Source organism: Saimiri boliviensis, chromosome X, assembly GCF_048565385.1.
Source record: "Saimiri boliviensis isolate mSaiBol1 chromosome X, mSaiBol1.pri, whole genome shotgun sequence".
In the NCBI taxonomy this organism is placed as follows: Eukaryota; Metazoa; Chordata; class Mammalia; order Primates; family Cebidae; genus Saimiri; species Saimiri boliviensis.
Genome location: NC_133470.1, coordinates 116,155,025 through 116,178,019, shown reverse-complemented (window position 1 = coordinate 116,178,019; position 22,995 = coordinate 116,155,025). Strand labels below are relative to the sequence as shown.

The 22,995-nt window shown below is 46.0% G+C and overlaps 1 protein-coding gene across 7 annotated transcripts in view; it reads right to left on the bottom strand.

The window, feature by feature from the left end:
* SEPTIN6 (septin 6) overlaps positions 1–22,995 on the bottom strand; it is an 86,666-nt gene continuing 63,671 nt past the window's right edge. The window contains exons 8-11 of one of the 7 annotated variants that reach the window (XM_074391901.1): positions 20,874–21,006; positions 13,677–13,867; positions 9,938–9,982; positions 1–4,065 (exon numbers count right to left, since the gene is read on the bottom strand). In XM_074391901.1, coding sequence (XP_074248002.1) covers positions 9,979–9,982; positions 13,677–13,867; positions 20,874–21,006 — 328 coding nt within the window. In that variant the 3' untranslated portion in view covers positions 1–4,065; positions 9,938–9,978. The other 6 variants (XM_074391902.1, XM_074391900.1, XM_003931074.4 and 3 more) reach the window with 6 other exon arrangements.

Sequence of the window (22,995 nt, the reverse complement as noted above, 5' to 3'; positions counted from 1 at the left end):
TTTAGCATTTCTTTGAATTTTATTGAAAATTGACATGGACATTAGAAAGGTATCAAGCTAAACAGTGCTGGTTCTGGGATGTTTCTCCTGGAGAATGAAAGCCCCAGAGGGGCAGTGACTGGTCACACCTTTGGGCAAAAAGAACAAAGGAGAAGAAAGGAAAAACACACACAGATTCTGGCAAACATGCAAAGAGGCTCTCTCAAGAGATATTGAACAGCAGAATGGTGGTAGGGATATATGGAATGGGCACGCTCACATGGTATTTTGATGCAAGTTAAACCAATGAGTTCAAGGCAGATTTACCAACATCAAAGCTCTCCCTCCAGATCCTAGGTTGAGCAGAAACGTCTCTCAAAACCCCAACTGGTCTCAGAAGGTTGAATGGAGTAATTTTGCTCTCACTAAGCTTAAACCCCCTCCCTTCTCTCCCTTCTCCACCTGAGTGTTAGTGGATCCATTTTTCCCCCTTGCTGGAGTCTACAGAAGGTCTGTGAATGCTGAAGAAGATACATACGTCACTTGACTTTCTCTTCCACATTCAGAAATGTTTAACAGTGGCTGTAGACAGTCAACCCATTGAACCAGAGAAATGTTTAAAAGAAAAACATGAAACTCAAAACCTTGTGAACAGTACTTCCACACCCACAGCTGAGGTGTCCTGCCCCAGTCACTTACACTTGGGTGAGTGGTCCTGTCGTTGTTTCTCTGAGGTTACATTTGGTCCATTTTCCAGCTCTGATGGTTCTTTTCCTGCCTTGTTAGTTAGGACAAAATACTTCCATTTAAAATACCATGTAAGTCAGAAGAGAGCTTCTTGCCTGGACACAGGGACACATGAACACTTGTTGAGTGCTGTGGTGTATGTGTGTGTGCTGGCGGTTTGAGGGGAGAGGGAACTGGTTCATTTCTGATTTGAGACAATATGGAGCCCTAACTCTTCTATAATGGCAGTCTTCTCCTTTAGACTTAGTGCAGCTGCTGAAGACAAGATTAAAAAAAGCTGGAGAGGGAGAGAGAAAGAGAAAGAAAACATGAAATTAGCCAAAGAAAGAGGACACTCAAAGTAAGACAGGGGGAGGGATGTGGGCAGTATGAGGTAGCACAGATTATAGTTTGAGAAGACAGGTTAGAAATGGGGGTCACTGATAGGCCATCACCATGGGGAAATCTATGCAGTTTTAAGAACACCACACAAGAGTTTAAAGCTTCTTGTTTTAATTAAAAACAAGCACATATTAACAGCCACATATGAATGCCAAATGATTAAAATAAAAAAACAAAAACAAGAGCCATCTACACTGCAGCTAGGGAAAGCAAACTTGGCATAAGAGAAGTGAGAGGGTGTGTGTGTGTGCGCGCGCGCGTGTGTGTGTGTGTGTGTGTGTGTGTGTGCTGTTTCAGAAAAGCCACTCCAGTCTGGGAAAATAAAAGCACAGACCATTTCTAATGACTGGTTTTGTTTCACCAGAGGTAAACAGAGTACTAACGGTATGTTTTTTAAAAATAGTAACAGCTGTACTAATTAAAAGCCTTTTCATTGAAGGAGGAAAAAATCTGTCTAAAGTGAGAAAAGCTATCCAATTAAATACACACTTTAATAGGCTTGATCAACTTTTTAAATTACATTCACTCACGGGTTAGATTTTTGTTTATCAAGTTCCCTGATTATAAGGGTCACCTAGGGCACCTTTTCCACACAGTCTCCTGGACCCCATTCCAGCCTTGCAGCATCACTGGGTTAAGAAGCTGGCCCATTATGCCTTTGCTTTGCCACTCCTCACTCACTCCATCTTCAGATGTTTTTCTGTGGGAAAAAACTCAAGGGTCTTCTAACACTAACTACTCAGTTTCTCTGATCATCAAAAGACCTCGTCTCCAGGAACATATATAAGCAGATTGAATCTCTTTGTGAAATGGATTGGGAGTCAGGAGGCATGGAAATTAGTCTGGCTTCTGCGTTGAAACAGCAGTGGGACCTCAGTCAAGTCACTTCCCTTCTCTGGGCCTTCAGTTCCCCTTCCAGACTTAAGTAGGTCCTATTGTCTTACCAACTAAAATGTCTCCCTTAATGTAAAACTCCTCCTTAGTTTCTGAAGGTCTCCCCAAGGCTGTGCGGGTCTAATACTTTTGAAGTATTCAGAGCTTCTCAAGACTTAATCTGTACACAAATGCAAATGAGGGCGCCTCAGGTTTGCAATGCAAATAATTACCGGGCGGGTGAGAGGGCTGATGATTACCGGTTGGCTGTTTAGGTGTGAATTTCTGGGAAAGCAGCTCTGAAGCTGGACACAGAATCATCAAAGTTGCAAATAAGAAGACTTTCCCAAGGAGACCTGACAGGCCTAACTCAGCATCTCTCTGAGCTACTGGCTCAGTATCTGAGCAGCTTTTTTTTTTTTTCTGGTTGTTGGTTTGTTTCTACCTCCAAGCATACAGTCTTAAAAAAAAAAAAAAAAAAAAAAAAAAATACTCCACCGTGACTTGAATTTTCCCAGGAAACTGGCTTGTGCTTTGGCATCACCTTCGTACTTACTCTGGTCACTCATCAATCAGTAGATCACCAAATGGCGCACAGCAAACCTTTACTCTTGCTTTGCCAGCAAGCAAGTGCATATGTTTGCTTTTCATTTTTCTTTTCTTTTCACTTTCTATTATAATCTATAATTGAGGCAAGAAATCCCCTTCCTCTTCTCAATACTTTGAAAAGGCCTGGAAATTTGGCATAATCTTGTTTGACTGTGTGCTTTGAAAGTAAGTGATCAAAAAAAGAAACTCAAAAAAAAAAAAAAAAAAAAAGAAGAAGAAGGTGGTGGTCACAGTCAGTGCCAGGGGACTGGGAGGCCGGAGCAGGTTGCAGAACTCAAAAAGAAGAAGTGAGCTTGAAGTACATGGCAGGGTAGGGGTGGGGGGCCTGGCTGCCTGGCACCCCGAAGGAAAGCTGTCAGTTAAAATAGGAACCTTGGCTTAAAAGGCTAAATGGAGTCCAGTCCAGCTGTAGCGGGGAATACTATTCAGTACACAGCCATGGGTTACTGCAAAGGAAGGGCAGAGAGACGGCATGTTAGCCACAGATCATTGCCAGGTCAACTCCAACGCTCACTCTGTCACTGGCCAAACCCCAAAGACCACTGTGCCTCGTAACCCTGACAAGGGAGGGCTCTGTACTTCACAGAGGTTCACAAAGCCACTATCAGATGAGACCCATGATAAAAACTAGGGCTGGAATATTTTTAGACTCTCAACTCCTTAGATTGGAAACAAAGTGAAGGGCCTTCCAAGCTGGAACACCTCTTATCTTCTCTCCAGCTGATAGTCTCATCTCTTCTTATTGGGGGATGCATGCAAAATGCATGTGAAAAATCATCATGACGTTCACTGAGTGAACTAGAAGACTCATCAGAGCAAACCTGCAAACACTTGATTCTTTGACAGCTCAGTTTTCCAGTCTACAAAGTGGGATTTATTGTTCCTGCTACTGGCCTCATCCTATTGGGATGGCATGGAGCCCTTCCGGAAATTACCCCGAGATACCTCACAAGAAGAATTCAGTAAGGCTATCATTCAAGACTCTAGACTGGTAATAATATTCAGGTTTATTCTCCCTTTTGCATCTGTGGGATACCCAGAGTTAGAGGGTAAACGCCTGCTATTTTCTCCAGCAGTTGTGTTTTATGGGAAGGGTTTGGTGTAAATAAATGTGTTGCAAATTTTGAGCACAGCTTGAGTGCAGTTACTTTGGGGAGTTGGTGGGGAAGAGTAGCAGATGGGCCCCCTGACTATGTCGCACCTCTGGCAAAGATGGCGGGGAAGACAGGGGGAATGGTTGGGGGTGCCGGGATGGGGACTGGGAAGCAGGATGCATCTGTGAGCCACATGACTGTTGGCTTCTTGACCAGCGGCCAGACATCGTCCTCAGACTCTCAGGTTTCTATAAACCTTGGCAGGAAGAGAGGAGAGGGACCGGGTTGGATGGTATGCCCCCCGGGCATGTTAAGGGGGAAATTAGAGAAAGGGAGGCACAGCTCTGTTGCGCAGGTAAAGGGTTTCTACAGGAAGCCCAAACTGAAAATGAAAAGAGAAGCTGAGTTAATGAACAGATAGATTAATGTACCAAAAAAAAAAAAGGTCAGAAGAAAATTAAGTCATGAGGACTAATGGCTAAATTAGAATATAGCTATGTTAGATGGTCTTAAAAGTCTTATTGCATTGGCTCCAGGGAACATACTTTCTCTCTCATACACTCCACACACTCCCACATGATGGCAGCAGTGGCATTAGCCAGCAAAATCATGATCTACAACCACAGAAATATTTTTTGTCTCTTCTTTTTTTTTTTTTTTTTTTTTTTTTTGAGACAAAGTTTCGCTTTTGTTGCCCAGGCTGGAGTGCAATGGCATGATCTTGGCTCACCGCAAGCTCTGCCTCCTGGGTTCAAGCAATTCTCCTGCCTCAGCCTCCCAAGTAGCTGCGATTACAGGCATGTACCACCATGCCCGGCTAATGCATTTTTAGTAGAGATGGGGTTTCTCCATGTTGACCAGACTGGTCTGGAACTCCTGACCTCAGACCTCAGGTGATCCGCTGCCTCGGCCTCCCAAAGTGCTGGGACTACAGGCATGAGCCACTGCACCCTGCCATCTCTCTCTCTCTCTCTTTTTTTTTTTTTTTTTTTTGAGACGGAGTCTTGCTCTGTCGCCCAGGCTAGAGTGCAGTGGCATGATACCGGCTCACTGCAACCTCCACCTCCCAGGTTCAAGCGATTCTCCTCCCTCAGCCTCCTGACTAGCTGGAATTACAGGTGTGTGCCATCATGCCCGGCTAATTTTTTGTATTTTTAGTAGAGACAGGGTTTCACCATGTTGGTCAGGCTGGCCTCAAACTCCTGACCTTGTGATCCGCCCGCCTCGGCCTCCCAAAGTGCTGGGATTACGGGCGTGAGCCACCGCGCCCGACTATCTCTTCTTAATGACTAGGTCCTGACTAATGTTCCCCCGTCACCACCCAATACCTTCTACAGGAATACCTTCCGAAAATCTCCGGGTGGCCTCAGGCCACTGGATAGAGCCCCAGACTCTAGCTACTGCATTTTCTGTCCCAAAGGGAAAGGAGAGGAGGCGAAGGTTTCACCCCAGGAGGCCCTCAGAACTGTCCTAGTCAGCTACCTGGTACTCTGGGGCAAGGCCTGTTTGCAAAGTGTGTGGGGCTGGTACCTGAGAACTTGAGCTATGGAAACCCATCATGGGTTTGCGCTTAAATAATACTTTGACTTCTCTTCCATGTAAATTTCATTCCTGTGACATAAATACAGCAAGTAGGACTGATCCCCATTTGACATATAAGTAGACTGAGAAACAAAGAAGTCAATAGACTTGCCTGTGGCTGCAAAGAAAGAGTCACAGTTGGGCTCAGAGCTGTTTATGTAAGACTCTATCACATGCAATTTCCCTGAGAATTCCTTGGCTATGAATCTAAGCCCTATTTATTACCCGAAGAATTAATTTATCCCATTAAATAAAGACTATTAGATATCTGGCAGGGATAAAAATATGGGCATAAATGAGTATGTTTTACAGTCACTTCCTCAAAGGGAATATACTCCCCCACACACACTTTTAAGTTATACACACACTGAGGTGAATGGTAATTTATAACAGAAAATAGGAGTTCTGCCACCAACTCACTGTGTGGTCCTTGGTAAGTTCCTTAAATTCTCTGCTCCTCCATTTACTCTTTTTTTCTTCCCAAAGTGCTGGGATTACAGGTGTTAGCCACTGCGCCTGGCCACTCTTTTTTTAAAATAAATATAGAGATGGGGTTTCACCATGTTGCCCAGGCTGGTCTCTAACTGCTAGGCTCAAGTGATCCTCCCACCTCAGCCTCTTAAAGTGCTACGATTACAGGAGTGAACCATTGTGCCTAGCCTCCATTTACTCATTTTGTAAACTGGGGATTATTCCTTCTTTTTTTTTTTTTTTTTTTTTTTTTTTGAGACGGAGTTTCACTCTTGTTACCCAGGCTGGAGTGCAATGGCGCGATCTTGGCTCACTGCAACCTCCATCTCCTGGGTTCAAGCAATTCTGCCTCAGCCTCCCGAGCCGAGTAGCTGGGACTACAGGTGTGCACCACCATGCCCAGCTAATTTTTGTATTTTTAGTAGAGACAGGGTTTCACCCTGCTGACCAGAATGGTCTCGATCTGTTGACCTCGTGATCCACCCGCCTCGGCCTCCCAAAGTGCTGGGATTACAGGCATGAGCCACTGCGCCCGGTCGGGATTATTCCTTCTTACCACATAGACCTGTTATAAGTGTAAAATGAGATGCCATACAAAAAACAAAAACACTTTGGAAAGTAAAAAAAGCTATACAAATTCTCATCTTTTTTTTTTTTTTTTTTTTTTTTTTGTAGATGGAATCTTGCTCTGTCACCCAGGCTGGAGTGCAGTGGTGCCATCTCGGCTCATTGCAACCTCCGACTCCCGGCTTCAACCCATTCTCCTGCCTCAGCCCCCCAAGTAGCTGGGATTACAGGCATGCGACACCACACCCAACTAATTTTTATATTTTTAGTAGAGAGGGGGTTTCACTATGTTGGCCATGTTGGTCTTGAACTCCTGACTTCAGGTTATCTGCCCGCTTTGGCCTCCCAAAGTACTAGGATTACAGGCGTGAGCCACCGTGCCCAGCCTCATATCTTTTTATTCTTTGTCTACTTCCTAGGGGAAGAGTAACCTAAAAAGTACTGCAATGGCCTGTATTCTAGTTTCACAGGAAAGCTGATATAGTTTGATGTTTGTATACTATCCATATACTGTGCACTCCTAAGGACCAATAACAATTGAGGTATAGTATCTGCAAATATGTTGGAGGGAATCACAAAGGAATCGCTTTTACAAATGCAGTGCCTCAAGCAATTTCAAAATGTGGGGGCACAGTAAGCCTCAGTGCCTGCATTCTAGGTGGCCTTTATGATCCACCCCTAGCATGAGGGCTTTGAGGAGGGGGCGGGTTGCCTTTACTGCTTTCAGATCCTGGCAGCCCAAGCCTCCCCTGACTAGTTGGTCTGGAACTGCTTTCGTGGCCTACCAGGGAGAAGCCTGCCAGGGAGAGCCAACCTACTTGGAGTTGGGGTTGGCTATTCCAGCTGGTTGCCAATTGCGTCTCACTTGTAAAGTGTAGCTTTAATTATAGTTTTGCCAGAGTTCACTTTAGGAATGGCCACTACAATGATTTACTTGGGGAAACCTGTATGCAATTGTGTCAAGCCACGTGCAATGAAACCTGAATAAACTTAAATCTCACAAACTAGAATACATATTTGCTGCTCTCCTCATTACAAATGGGGAAACAGCCAGGCATGGTGGCTGATGCCTGTAATCCCAGCACTTTGGGTGGCTGAGGCAGGCGGATCACGAGGTCAGGAGATAGAGACCATCCTGGCCAACATGGTGAAACCCCGTCTCTACTGAAAATACAAAAATTAGCTGGGCTTGGTGGCATGAGCATGTAATCTCAGCTACTTGGGAGGCTGAGGCAGGAGAATAGCTTGAACCCGGAAGTTGGAGGTTGCAGAGAGCCGAGATCACGCCATTGCACTCCAGCCTGGCGACAGAGAGAGACTCCGTCTCAAAACAAAAAACAACAGAAAAATGGAGGAACAAAGAACATAACGCATGAACCAAGGTCCTATTACATGACAGGCACTTCGCCAGGCACTGAAACTACACTGCAAAGAATGGACAGACATTCTAGGAATTGACTGTCTTCCTAAATGGAAATTTGCTGTTTAATTTCAGTCAACTAGCAGGGGCACCAAGACTTGCTGTTAAGCCAGACAGTAAATCAAGTCATTGTTCTTTCAAGATTGTTTCCTTTGGCCCAGTTTCATGGGCCTTATGTTGCAGAAACCTCTGTGGACTTCCTCTTCAGGATTTGCTTCCAAGCAGGATGTTTTGCCAGCTGCCCCAAGTCCCCAGTGCAATAGCTGCAACAATCAGTTTGGTGACTAACAGCAGGCTTTCCATTTAAATCATAAACTACATGGGTGAGTGGGGAAAAGTCTTCTCTATATTTTCTATTCCCTGATCCAAACAAACCAAATGTAAAAAGGCATTTATGAGACAACTAGGATGTTTCAAACACTGACTAGACATTTCATCTTAATGAATTATTGTTCATTCTGTAGGTATGATAATGGTGGGGTTGTGGTTGTTTTTTTAAAGGATCGTTCTCTTGGAAATAGATATATATATATATATATATATATATATATATATATATATATACACACTAAAGTATTTACAGATAAAGGGATATGGTTTTGCTTTATAATAATTCAGCAGGTCTGCAGTAATTGATGAAACAAGATTGGGCATATGTTTATGGTTGTTTGGGGGCTGGGTTGTGGGCCGAACTGTATTATCCTCTCTTCTTTTGTTCATGTTTGAAAGTTTCCATGGTAAAGTTTTAAAAATATAACCCTAGGCTGGGTGCAGTGGCTCACGCCTGTAATCCCAGCACTTTGGGAGGCCAAGGTGGGTGGATCACCTGAGGTTACAAGATCAAGACCAGCCTGGCTAATGTGGTGAAACCCGGTCTCAATTAAAAATACAAAAATTAGCCAGGAATGGTGGCCCATGACTATAATCCCAGCTACTTGGGAGGCTGAGGCATGAGAATTGCTTGAACCCAGGAGGCGAAGGTTGCAGTGAGCCGAGATTGTGCCACTGCACTCCAGCCTGAGAAACAGAGTAAGACTCCATCTCAAAAAAACAAACAAACAAAACAAAAACAAAAACAACAAAACCTAATGATGTTAAATTTAAAATGTTGGTATTTCCTTTCCATTCACTACCTGAGTCTAGTAGAGGAGATAGAAGGTGCTTAATCCCTGCTTTCAGTCTCCCCATAAACTAGGTGATGATTTATAAACTATAAACACAAAATCTAGCACTCAGGAATCCTTACCAAAGGTTACCTACTGGTCTTGTAAGAGGTTTTCATGAAGCTGGTACTTGTAGGATTAAATGTAAGGAATTCTCTATAATGTCTAAGGTCTCTTCATTTTCCTCCACTTTTGTTACGGTTTTGAGGGGGTACGGTCAAACAGAATTTGAGAACTTGAACCCCTCAGATAAGAAACAGCCACCAGAGGGAAACAGAGAAGTGAGCTTCCATTGACTCTGGATATTGTCAAACCTGATGCAGGGGGATGGGAGGAGGTTAATGCTGACTGTGACATTGCAGGACAGGGCTTGTGAACCCCAGAGTTTCTCTCATCACTACAGTTTCATTAATTTTGTAAATAATGATTATGACTCTTTTTTTTTTTTTTTTTTTGAGACGGAGTTTCACTCTTGTTGCCCAGGCTGGAGTGCAATGGCGTGATCTCAGCTCACCGCAATGACCGCCTCCCAGGTTCAAGCGATTCTCTTGCCTCAGCCTCCCGAGTAGCTGCGATTACAGGCGTGTACCACCATGCCCAGCTAATATTTTGTATTTTAATAAAGACGGGGTTTCACCATGTTGGCCAGGATGGTCTTGATCTCCCGACCTCAGGTGATCCACCCACCTCAGCTTCCCAAAGTGCTGGGATTACAGGTGTGAGCCACTGTGCCCAGCTCAATTATGGCTCTTTAAGAAAAAAAACTACCCACACTGAAACCTCAAATACTGATCACAAGATCCACCTATGTTAACCAGCTGTTCCAGCAGTAAAAGTCTGAAACAATCCCTCACTTTAATCAGGCAGACATTCCACATGTACACTTGAAACCACACCAGGCTATTTCTTCATATTATAAGTCACAAGAGAAAACCAGCTAGACCAATGAAGCAGCTTCTTCTAAGATTGGATGTTTGTGTTGGGGGTGCGGGACTGGGGGAGATATGTTCTAGAAGCCACTGCTAGTTCTATTTAGAGTTAATCAAGCTTACCAGGACCCTGGGTCTCATGCAGCATGCAGCAAACAGCAGAGTTAACTGTAAAACAGTAAGAGCTGATGAAGATGGAGTGAGCATGAGGAGAAATCAAATATTATGAGTTGACACAAACAATGAAGGGTTAGAGGTCAAAGGTGATCAGGAGTAGCAAGAAGGGGAAGTGGGAAGGGTGGACTGGTAGGAACCCCTGAAACACTGATACTCTTTTTTTGTTTTCTGAGTCAGGGTCTCTCTCTTTTGCCCAAACTGGAGTGCAGTGGCGCAATCACGGCTCACTGCAGCCTCAACCTCCTGGGATCAAGCGATTCTCCCACCTCAGCCTCCCGAGTAGCTGAGACTATACACAAGTGCCATCATTCCCAGCTAATGCTTAATTTTTTTTTTGTTGTTGTAGAGACAAGGGTCTCACTATGTTGCCCAAGCTGATCTCAAACTCCTAGACTCAAGCATTCCTTTCATCTTGGCCTCCCAAAGTATTGGGGTTACAAGCGTGAGCCACTGCGGCCAGCCAGTACTTTCTTAATCTCTAATTTAGGGGAAGCTAAAGGAAATTCTGAATATGTGACTCTTAGATCCAACCACCATCTCTCAAGAAGAAATACTGCTACCACCATTTCTACCCTCAAAACCCACCATCACGACTATGGGAGGAAGGTGGCACAGGTCTAATGGTGGCTCTTCCAGGAGTTAACCAACTGCTCATGAAATTACATAAGAAGACGAAACCCAGGGCCACTTGGACATCTGGAAGTATGGAAGAGGACAGGTCATTCTGTTAGGCCCTTATTGTTAATATGAAGTGCCACATGCCAGCAGGGTTTTCACCCATTTCAGAATTGGAAAGGGGTGCTGTCACCAATGCCAGATATTCCTGGAGAGTAGAGAGGGGTATCTCCCCCTTGGGATCTCCTGCCTGGGGTGGGAGAAGTCAGTCAGTTTGAGGCAACAAGGGGAAAGCTTGATCTAAAAATAACTTTTACTGAACATCTGAATAGGGAATATTTATAGTTTCAATGCAGCCTGAACAAACCAATTCCTAACAACCAGGCGATGAAACTACCCCAGGTATTGAGTTAACAAATACCACAGGACTGTGGAGGCAGCAGGTTACAGCTGGATGATGAAATTAGATTTTTCTGATCTTAAAAATAGCAATCCATTCCTGCTGGTGCAACTAATACACCATGACAGATAAGTGAATACAGTACAGGGTGTGTCTAAAGAGACTTTTTTTTCTGGCTAACTGAACTTTATCCATCAGGTAATACCAAAAAAGTTCATTCTTCAATGAATTTGACATGTAGTATTAAGATTCAGTAACAAAAATCTCTGGACTAATTGGTGAAGATATTTTTCTTTGAGACAAAGTCTCTGTCACCTAGGCTACAGTGCAGTGGCATGATCTTGGCTTTCTGCAAACTCCGCCTCCCAGGCTCAAGTGATTCTCCTGCCTTAGCCTCCCAAGTAGCTGGGACTACAGGTGTGCACCAACATGCCCAGCTAATTTTTGTATTTTTAGTAGGGACAGGGTTTCACCATGTTGCCCAGGCTGGTCTCGAACTCCTGACCTCAAGTGATGCACCTGCCTCAGCCTCCCAAAGTGCTGGGATTACAGGCGTGAGCCACCATACCTGGCCAAGATGTTCAAATTACACATTTGAATAAAGAGTAATTGGATTGCAAAGCTGAGTGCCTTCAAATATAACATAGTTTACTGTTATGCAAAAGTTACCATGTTATTTCTAAGTGATAAGACAGAGGAAAGGAAGGTGTTTCTTCCTTCTGGCAAAATATCCAATAGTGAAGTCCAGGAACAAGTGGCTGAAAACAGAAGGCAATGACCATGGACATCTTTTGCATCCTCAGTACCCTTTAGTAAAGACACTGCTGAACAGTCCACCTGGGAGCTCCTCTAGTCACACTGCAGAAACAACTGCAGGGTACAAGGGCACCCAGAGGGTTTTCTAGATCCTGTTGGAAATACTTTTCTCTGGTTCTGGGATGAGGAATGGGTAACTTCAGCAAGCAGAGATGGGTTGGGTGAGGATTATTGACCCACATGGTATCCAGGAGCCCATGTTCTAGTACCAGAGGAGATGGGAAGTCTTAAAATCATTCCCCAGACTGAGGATGGGGCACATGCAGGTACACTGGCATCTGAGGGCTCCCTCGTAAGTTCTCAGCACCCCAGGCTGGGCAGAACTAAGCAGCCAGCAGTGAGGGATCACAAAGGGATGGGAAATCAGGGCTGGGCTGCAGCCTTCAGTGGCAGCAGTTAAATTCGGTTGGCTGCAGCAAGTAAGAACTGAGGCAGGGTGGAGAGGTGAGCAACCTCAGATATAGGGCAGGGGTGGGGAGAGGGTGCACAGAGTTTCTGCTAAAGGCTTTCTCTTTCTTCCACTACTCTGTATCTGCACTTCTTTTTTCTTTTCTGAGACAGAGTCCCACTCTGTCACCCAGGCTGGAGTGCAATGGCGTGATGTCGGCTCACTGCAACCTCTGCCTCCTGGGTTCAAGCAATTCTCCTGCCTCAGCCTCCCAAGTAGCTGGGATTACAGGCATGTGCCACCACACCTTGCTAATTTTTTGTATTGTTAGTAGAGACGGGGTTTCATCATGTTGGCCAGGCTGGTCTTGAACCCCTGAACTCAAGTGATCCACTTGCCTTGGCCTCCCAAAGTGCTGGGATTACAGGTGTGAGCCACCACGCCTGGCCCATATCTGTACTTCTTTCTGTTTCTCTTTCTTTTCTTTTTTTTTTTTTGAGATGGAGTCTCGCTCCATTGCCCTGGCTGGAATGCAGTGGTGTCATCTCAGATCACTGTAACCTCCACCTCCCGGGGTCAAGTGATTCTCCTGCCTCAGCCTCCTGAGTAGCTGGGACTACAGGCGTGCATCACCACACTGGGCTACTTTCTGGTTTTTTTTTTCATTAGAGACAAGGTTTCACCGTGTAGGTCAGGCTGGTCTCACACTCCTGATCTCCAGTGATCTGCTTGCCTCGGCCTCCCAAAGTTCTGGGATTATAGGCGTGAGCCACTGCACCCAGCCTTGTTTCTCTCTTTCTTTTTTTTTTTTTTGACGGAGTTTCGCTCTTGTTACCCAGACTGGAGTGCAATGGCGCGATCTCGGCTCACCGCAACCTCCGCCTCCTGGGTTCAGGCAATTCTCCTGCCTCAGCCTCCTGAGTAGCTGGGATTACAGGCACGCGCCACCACGCCCAGCTAATTTTTTGTATTTTTAGTAGAGACGGGGTTTCACCATGTTGACCAGGATGGTCTCGATCTCTTGACCTCGTGATCCACCCGCCTCGGCCTCCCAAAGTGCTGGGATTACAGGCTTGAGCCACCGCGCCCGGCGTTCCTCTCTTTCTTATATTGCTGCCCTTCTCATTTTTTTTCCTCCCTTCTGCTCCTTCACTCTCCATTTGCTTTTCCTCTCCTTTTCCTTCCGCTCCTATGGGCCTTGAGTTTTCAGGGCTTTCCTAAGCAAGCTGGATGGATGGGCTGGGCCTCCGGGACCACATCCCTCCCCTACTCTCAGCTCCCCAAACTCAGGGAATCCAAAGATCCCACAGGGATGCTGAGACCAGTTATAGGTGCCCCAACCAATCTGACAGCCCGCAGCTCACCTCTGGGCACCAGTCCTCAGCCCCTTCAGGTGCCACGTCCTGCCCCGGGAGGATGAGCAGGAGGAGAGAGAAGGAACCACCCCAGAGCAGCCTGCTACTTACTTTTTCTTCTCTTTGTCTCTCTTCAGAGTCTGTGAGCCTCCAGCCTGGGAACCCTGGGACTGGAGCAGCTCGGCTGCCGTCTTTCTCTGTTTGAAAGCATTCACTTCATCATCCAAGGATTTCTTCTTATCCTCCAGCTTCTTCTTCTCATCCTGGTGCAGTTTCTTCAGACGGTCAAACTTCTCGTGCAGCTGGCAGGGAAGCACAGGGAGATTGGAGACGGTCCCCTGTGAGCAGCCCCCAGTCTGGCCAAGCCCAGAGTGGGACCAGTAAGGCTGTGACCAGTAAGGCTGGGGACCAGTAAGGCTGTGACCCTGCAGGACCCTGAAACCTCAGGAGGCATTTCTGTCGGGAATTGCCATGATGGCACCAAAGGCACCATACTCTGGATCGTTCTCTCCTCCTGCCATTTTATCTCCAAGTATCTGCTCCTGAATATGGTAAAGGAACACTGTATTGTCTTTAGTCAGACATTTTGTTAAAAAGAGTCCTCATAGGCCGGGCACGGTGGCTCACACCTGTAATCCCAGCACTTTGGGAGGCCAAGATGGGTGGATTGCGAGGTCAGGAGTTGGAGACCAACCTGGCCAATATGGTGAAACCCATCTCTACTAAAAATACAAAAATTGGTCGGGCCTGGTGGCACATGTCTGTAGTCCCAGCTACTTGGGAGGCTGAGGCAGGAGAATTGCTTGAACCCAGGAGGCAGAGGTTGCAGTGAGCCAAGATTGCACCACTGCACTCCAGCCTGGGCAACAGAGGGAGACTCCATCTCAAAAAAAAAAAAAAAAAAGAGTCCCCATAGCTACCCCACATGGTTAATAATAACATCAATTATCATAACAGAACATTTACTGAGTGCTGGTCTGGCACAGTGGCTCAGGCCTGTAATCCCAGCACTTTGGGAGGCTGAGGCAGGCGGATCACTTGAGGTCAGGAGTTCGAGATCAGCATGGCCAACATGGTAAAACACTGTCTCTACTAAAAATACAAAAATTAGCCAGGCATTGTGGCACATGCCTGTAGTCCCAGCTACTCAGGGGGCTGAGGCAGGAGAATTGCCTGAACCTGGGTGGTGGAGGTTGCAGGGAGCTGAGATCGCACCATTGCACTCCAGCCTGGGCAACAGAGCAAGACTCCATCTCCAAAAAAAAAAAAAAAAAAAAACTGAGTAATTATTACAGGCTAAGCACTGACTTTTATAAGCTCTTTATGTATATTTATTCATTTAATTGTTACCACAACCCTATGAGGTAGGTTCTGTTATGATCTCCATTTTATGAGGAAACAGAAGGTCTGAGAAGTAAGGAATTTGACTAAGGTCAACCCAGTATTTAGAGCATTAGGTAACAGGACCTCTTATATGTAAGGTACCCCTGTCTTTTCTTAACCCCTGCAATCAGGGAGGATCACCATGGATCGCAGAGAAAACTTCAGTAATGGCAAAGCCAGTTGATGGAAATACTTGGCTTTGGACGTGGAAGGAAATAAAAGGACTTTATGACATGGAATGAGTCCAGACACCTCAGCTTAACTAAAGGGAGGCTTAACTAGTCCTGAATAGAACCAGAAACCCAAGAATACTGTGGGCCAGGCGCAGTGGCTCACACCTGTAATCCCAGCACTAGGCTCAATCCCAGCACTTTGGGAGGCTGAGGTGGGTGGATTACAAGGTCAGGTGTTCCAGACCAGTCTGCCCAACATGGTGAAACCTCGTCTCTACTAAAAATACAAAAATGAGCTAGGCATAGGGGCGTGTACCTGTAATCCCAGCTACTCGGGAGGCTCAGGCAGGAGAATTGCTTGAATTGGGAGGCAGAGCTTACAGTGAGCCGAGATCGCACCACTGCACTCCAGCCTGGGCAACAAAGCGAGACTCTGTCTCGGGGGAAAAAAAAAACCACAAAAGAATATTCTGGCATGCCATTTTGATAAGTGGAGGCACAGGAGACTAGAATGCAATAAACTACGCTGAACAGTAAGAGCAGAGTGAGCAAAATTTCACTTTCTTTCATGGATTCAGGAGAGAGTTTAGGATTTTTTTTTTTCTTTTTTTTCTTTTTTAGAGAGTTTAGGATTCTGTAGCACTGCAGCATACCATGAAGGAGTTAGTTTTCCGGGTCTTGTGGGTATTTGACACTGTCACTTAGGTAGGTGAGTGACAGACCTGCTGTATAAGCCAGCTTTTACTAGTCATTTGGGCTGCCTATCAGTTGCCTTAACCTGGCTTTTGTTCATTGTACTTTTATACATTTGTCTTTGAGATCCCTTCACTTCACCTCCTAAAAGTGCTGATATTTTTTTTTCTTTTTTTTTTTTTTAATTGAGACAGAGTCTCACTCTGAAACCCAGGCTGGAATGCAGTAGCCTCAATCTCTCAGCTCAAGCAATCCTCCCACCTCAGCCTCCTGGATAGCTGGGACTACAGGCACGTGCCACCATACCTGGCTAATTTTTTGTATTTTTAATATGGAGTCTCACTATGTTGCCCAGGCTGGTCTTGAACTACTGGGCTCAAGCAATCCTCCCGCCTTGTCTTTGCAAAGTGCTGGGATTATGGGCCTGAGCCAAGGCACCTGTCTCACTTTTTTTCAGTGAAACTGAAAAAATCGATACCCTTGTCATGGGCTTTGGTGACAACCCTTGAGAGTACAACAGGTTAAATGTGGAAGAGACTCGTGAAGTAATTAAGTGCTTCCTTTCTTTTTCTTTCTTTCTTTTCCTTTTTTTTTTTTTTGAGACAGTCTCACTCTTGTTGCCCAGGCTGGAGTGCAGTGGTGCAATCTCAGCTCACTGCAACCTCCGCCTCCTGGGTTCAAGTAATTCTTCTGCCTCAGCCTCCCAAGTAGCTGTGATCACAGGTGCCCTCCACCATGCCTGGCTACTTTTTATATTTTTTAGTAGAGACAGTGTTTCACCATGTTGTCCAGGCTGGTCTCAAACTCCTGACCTCAGGTGATCCACCTGCCTCGGCCTCCCAAAGTCCTGGGATTACAGGCGTGAGCCACCGTGCCCAACCAAGTACTTCCTTTCTTTATAGTTGAGGGTTTTGAGGTGCAGAGAGGTGAAGCAATGGCTGACATGACCCAGACTGTACCTTAGGCCAATTAATCTGGCAGCAGGAGCTGGGCTGCTAGAGGAGACCTTAGAGGCAAGGCCATGGGATAGAAGACTAACTACATGCGCTTAGGCATAGCTTCAGTAATGAAAATCCCTTACTTAAAAAACCCAGCAGAGGCCGGGTGTAGTGGCTCATGCCTGTAATCCAAGCACTTTGGAGGCCAAGGCGGGTGGGATCACCTGAGGTCGGGAGTTCAAGACCAGCCTGACCAACATGGTGAAAACCTGTCTTAAAAAAAAAAGAGAGAGAGAGACAGAGTTTCACTCTTGTTGCCCAGGTTGAAGTGCAGTGGCACAATCTTGGCTCACTGCAACCTCCACCTCCTGGGTTCAAGTGATTCTCCTGCCTCAGCCTCCTGCGTAGCTGGGATTATAGGCATGCATCACCATGCCCAGCTAATTTTTTGTAATTTTAGTAGACATGGGGTTTCACCACATTGGCCAGGATGGTCTTGATTTCCTGACCTCAAGATCCACCTGCCTCGGCCTCCCAAAGTGCTAGAATTACAGGTGTGAGCCACCATGCCCGGCCAATGTTTCTTTATTTCTAAAATGAAATGGAACAGAATATCCAAAGGAATGGGAACAATAATAGCTGTCTTAGGTTTCAGCAAAGTACGTAGGACTACCCGAGACCATCTTGCCCCACAGCCATCAGAGAAGTTAGGATGGGGCAGAATAGCCAAGAAAGTGATCAGTTGTCCATGCTGAGCTCCAAACTCCCAGGAAGAAGAAAAAGAATGGCCAGGTGCAGTGGCTTATGCCTGTCATCCCAGCACTTTGGGAGGCCGAGGCAGGTGGTTCACCTGAGGTCAGAAGGTCGAGACCGGCCTGGCCAACTTGGTGAAACACCGTCTCTACTAAAAGTACAAAAATTAGCCAGGCGTGGTGGCGCATGCCTGTAATCCCAGCTACTTGGGAGGCTGAGGCAGGAGATTTGCTTGAACCTGGGAGATGGAGGCTGCAGTGAGCTGAGATCGCACCATTGCACTCCAGCCTGGGCAACAAGAGCGAAACTGCCTCAAAAAAAAAAAAAAAAGAAGAAGAAGAAGAAGAAGAACTAGCTCACACCCAATCCCAAAGGCCTAACTCTGTAGCAGCACTGCTCAATAGGGCTTTCTTTCTTTTTTTTTTTTTTTTTTTTGGAGGCGGAGTCTTGCTCCGTTGCCCAGGCTAGAGTGCAGTGGTGCGATTTTAGCTCACTGCAGCCTCTGCTTCCTGATTCAAGTGATTCTCTCACCTCAGCCTCCTGAATAGCTGGGATTACAGGTACGCGCTACCATACCCAGCTAATTTTTTTGTATTTTTAGTAGAGATGGAGTTTTACCATGTTGGCCAGGCTGCTCTCGAGCTCCTGGCCTCAAGTGATCTGCCTGCCTTGGACTCCCAAAGTGCTGGGATTACAGGCATGAGCCACCACACCTGGCCCCAGTAGAGCTTTCTGTGACAACAGAAATGTTCTGTATCTCTGCTGTTTAGTATTAGTCACTAGGTGCCTGAGGGGTGAGCTTTTGAAACATGGCTAACATGATTGACGAACTGAGTTTTAAATTTTATTTATTTATTTATTTTTTTTTTTTGAGACGGAGTTTCGCTCTTGTTACCCAGGCTGGAGTGCAATGGCGCGATCTTGGCTCACCGCAACCTCCGCCTCCTGGGTTCAGGCAATTCTCCTGCCTCAGCCTCCTGAGTAGCTGGGATTACAGGCACGCACCACCATGCCCAGCTATTTTTTTTGTATTTTTAGTAGAGACGGGGTTTCACCATGTTGACCAGGATGGTCTCGATCTCTTGACCTTGTGATCCACCCGCCTCGGCCTCCCAAAGTGCTGGGATTACAGGCTTGAGCCACCGCGCCCGGCTAAATTTTATTATATATTTTGAAATTGCTAAAAGAGTAGATTTCACTGATTGATTGATTGATTGATTGATTGAGACAGGGTCTTGTTATGTCACCCAGGCCCGAGTGCAGTGGTATGATCATAGCTTATGATCATACATGCAGACTCGAGCTCCTGGCTCAAGTGATTCTCCTACCTCAGGCTCCCTAGTAGCTGGGATACAGGCATGTGCCACCCTTCCCAGCTGATTTTTTTTTTTTTTTTTTTTTTTTTTTTTGCAGAGATGGGGGTCTCACTTTTTTTTTTTTTTTTTTCCCCAGGCTGGCCTCAAATTCCTGGCCTCAAGTGATTCTCCTGCCTTGGCCTCTCAAAGTGCTAGGATTACAGGTGTGAACCACTATGCCCAGCCAAAAAGAGTAGATTTAAAATGTTTTTACCACAAGAAAAGGTAAGTTTGTGAGATGATGATCCATTTGCTAATTTGCTTGATGTAAGCGTTCCACAATGTAAACATATATCAAAACATCACGTTGGCTTTGGACGTGGAAGGAAATAAAAGGACTTTATGACATGGAATGAGTCCAGACACCTCAGCCTAACTAAAGGGAGGCTTAACTAGTCCTGAATAGAACCAGAAACCCAAGAATACTGTGGGCCAGGTGCAGTGGCTCACACCTGTAAACCCAGCACTTGGCTCAATCCCAGCACTTTGGGAGGCCAAATAATTGTATAATATATACAATTATTGTCAATTAAAAATAAAATATAAAAAAATTTATCAGCTGCGCATGGTGGCGCGTGCCTGTAATCCCAGCTACTCAGGAGGCTGAGGCAGGAGAATTGCCTGAACCCAGGAGGCGGAGGTTGCGGTGAGCCGAGATCGCGCCATTGCACTCCAGCCTGGGTAACAAGAGCGAAACTCCGTCTCAAAAAAAAAAAAAAAAACATAAAAGTTTAAAAAAAATTTTTTTTTAAATTAAATAGTCACATATGACTAACGGCTACCATATGGGACAGCGATGCTCTAGAGAATTAAGTAACACGATGGGAAAACAACCCAGCCTTAGAAATGAGGTGGTCAAGGAGACACAGTTCTCACAGCTTCCTCTGTGCCAGCCAAGGCAAGGCTACAGAGGCTGAGCCCCATTCCTACCCAGAGGCTACAAGGCTGTTCTCCCAAGGCAGAAGCCCATCATGGGTTTCCATGCCATGTTCAGCCTCCTTTCTCTTCCTGCCTGGCACCTAGGCTCACATTTTCTTTTTAACTTTAAGTTCCAGGGCACATGTGCCAGATATGCAGGTTTGTTACATAGGTAAACGTGTGCCACGGTGGTTTGCTGTACCTATCAACTCATCACCTAGGTAGTACGCCTCCAATGCATTAGTTATTTATCCCAACGTTCTCCCTCCCCCTGTCCCCATGACAGGCCCCAGTATGTGTTATTCCCCTCCCTGTGTCCATGTGTTCTCATAATTTAGCTCTCACTTATCAGTGAGAACCTGCAGTGTTTGGTTTTCTTTTTGAGATGGAGTCTCACTCTGTCACCCAGGTCGGAGTGCAGTGGCACAATCTTGGCTCACTGCAACCTCTGCCTCCCAGACTCAAGCGATTCTCCTGCCTCAGCCTCCTAAGTAGCTGGGACTACAGGCATGCACCACCACACTTGGCTAATTGTAGTACTTTTAGTAGAGACAGGGTTTCACCATGTTGGCCAGGCTGGTCTCGAACTCCTGACCACAGTTGATCCGCCTGCCTCAGCCTCCCAAAGTGTTGGGATTACAGGTGTGAGCCACAGCCCCTGGCCTGACGTTTGGGTTTCTGTTCCTGTGTTAGTTTGCTAAGGATAATGGCTCCCATCTCCATCCATGTCCCTGCAAAGGACATCCCCTCATTCCTTTTCATGGCTGCATAGTATTCCATGGTATATATGTACCACATTTTCTTTATCCAGTCTATCATTGATGAGCATCTGGGTTGATTCCATGTCTTTGCTATTGTGAATAGTGTTGCAGTGAACATAGGTGTGCATGTATCTTTATAATAGAATGATCTATAGGATTGCTGGGTCAAATGGTATTTCTGGTTTCAGGTCTTGGAGGAATCACCACACTGTCTTCCACAATGGTTGAACTAATTTACATTCACACCGACAGTGTAAAAGTATTCCTATTTCTCTACAGCCTCATAACAACTGTTGTTTCTTGATGTTTTAATAATCACCAGGCTCACATTTACCTCTTTCTCAGCCTCTTTGAGCTCCGCTTCTTTCTCCTTGACTCTCTGGACGAACATCTGTCTCATCTCCTCTTCTTTTTTCTGGAGTTCTCCTAGGAACTCGTTCCTTTTGGCCTCATATGTCTCCTGTAAACTGCGAACACGGTCAGGTTAATTCCTCTTCCTTTGGAATGGCTCCTATTTGATAAAAGTGGCCCCAAAGATCCTCCCTGGGTTCCTCCATTCTCCCTTCCCCAATTGTGAGCCCGGTGCAAAAACAGAACCACAAAGCTGTGGGCACCTGGCTTGGCCCATGCTAGCATGCCCACAGCGCTTCTGGAGGGGGATGGGAAAACCCTAGTGAACTGGAGAGACTCAGAATATCTGGTTTTATACTCTTGTTCTACACATGAGAAAACTGATGCCCAGAGAGGTGAGGTGTCTTGCTCAAGGCTCCACAGCTAGTTAGAGGCAGACCTTTGACCAGAAGCTGGGTCTCCTGTCTCTTTATCAGGGTCTTCCTACTGCACAATGCTGCCAGGCCCTGGCTCGGAAACTGACCACATTAATGAACTATTTCAACAAATGCTTGAGGAGACTCCATATGTGCTAGACACAGTACTAATTGACATGATGCTAGTCACTCAACCTCTAGAGCCAGCAGCCACCATAACTGCCATCAAGGAACTCATGTTCTAATGGGAGATGCACCTGGCCTGAACTTCTTTTTCTTTCTTTCTTGTTTTTTTTTTTTTTTTTTTTTCTTTTGAGACAGTGTCTCACTCTGTCACCAGACTGCAGTGCAGTGGCACGATCTTGGCTCACTACAACCTCCACCTCCCAGGTTCAAGAGATTCTCCTGCCTCAGCCTCTGGAGTAGCTGGGATGACAGGCATGCACCACCATGCCCAGTTAACTTTTGTATTTTTAATAGAGACAGGATTTTACCATGTTGGCCAGGATGGTCTCCATCCCTTGACCTCATGATCCACCCACCTTTGCCTCCCAAAGTCCTGGGATTACCAGCATGAGCCACTGCACCCAGCCAGCCTGAGCTAATTTTTAAAGAAATAGGAGGCTGGGCGCAGTGGAAGCCGAGCACTCCAGGAAGTCAAGTCAGGTGGGTCACCTGAGGTCAGGAGTTTGAGATTAGCCTGGCCAACATGGTGAAACCCTGTCTCTACTAAAAATACAAAAAAATTAGCTAGGCATGCTGGTGGGCACCTGTAGACCCAGCTACTCGGGGTGCTGAGGCATGACAATTGCTTGAACCTGCGGAGGTTGCAGTGAGCAGAGATTACTCCACTTGCACTGCAGCCTGGGCGGCAGAGTGAGACTCCATCACACACACACACAGAAAGAAAGAAAGAAAGAAAGAAAGAAAGAAAGAAAGAAAGAAAGAAAGAAAGAAAGGAGATAGCCTGGTAAAGAAGAGGTGGAACTGTGCTCCAAATAGGGCGGCATGTAAGAAAGCACATGTGGAGAGAGAATGACATTCTTGGGGAGCCAGGCATGGTTCAACACAGCCAAAGAGCACCATGGTAGTGGTGGAGTAGAGGGAGACGAAGTTCCTGAGCCTGGTGGAAGAGAACAGCTTTGGATGCCATATTTAAAACTGGACATGTATGCACTGCATGGTTTTAAAGTAGGAAGTCATACCAGATCCAATTTGAAAATGAGAAGGACCATTCTGGCTGTGTTGTGGGAAGGACAGATTTTCCATCAATCCAAGTAAGAAGTGACAGGATCTTGGCAGGGGGCGGTGGCTCACGCCTGTAATCCCAGCATTTTGGGAGGCCGAGGCAGGTGGCTCACTTGAGGTCAGGAGTTTGAGACCAGTCTGGCCAACATAGTGAAGCCTTATCTCTACTAAAAATTAAAAAATTAGGCCGGGCACAGTGGCTCACGCCTGTAATAGCAGCACTTTGGGAGACCGAGGCAGGTGGATCACGAGCTCAAGAGATCGAGACCATCCTAGCCAACATGGTGAAACCCCATCTCTACTTAAAAAATACAAAAATTAGCTGGCTGTGGTAGCATGCGCCTGTAGTCCCAGCTACTCAGGAGGCAGAGGCAGGAGAATTGCTTGAACCTGGGAGGTGGAGGTTGCAGTGAGCAGAGATCGCACCATTGCACTCCAGCC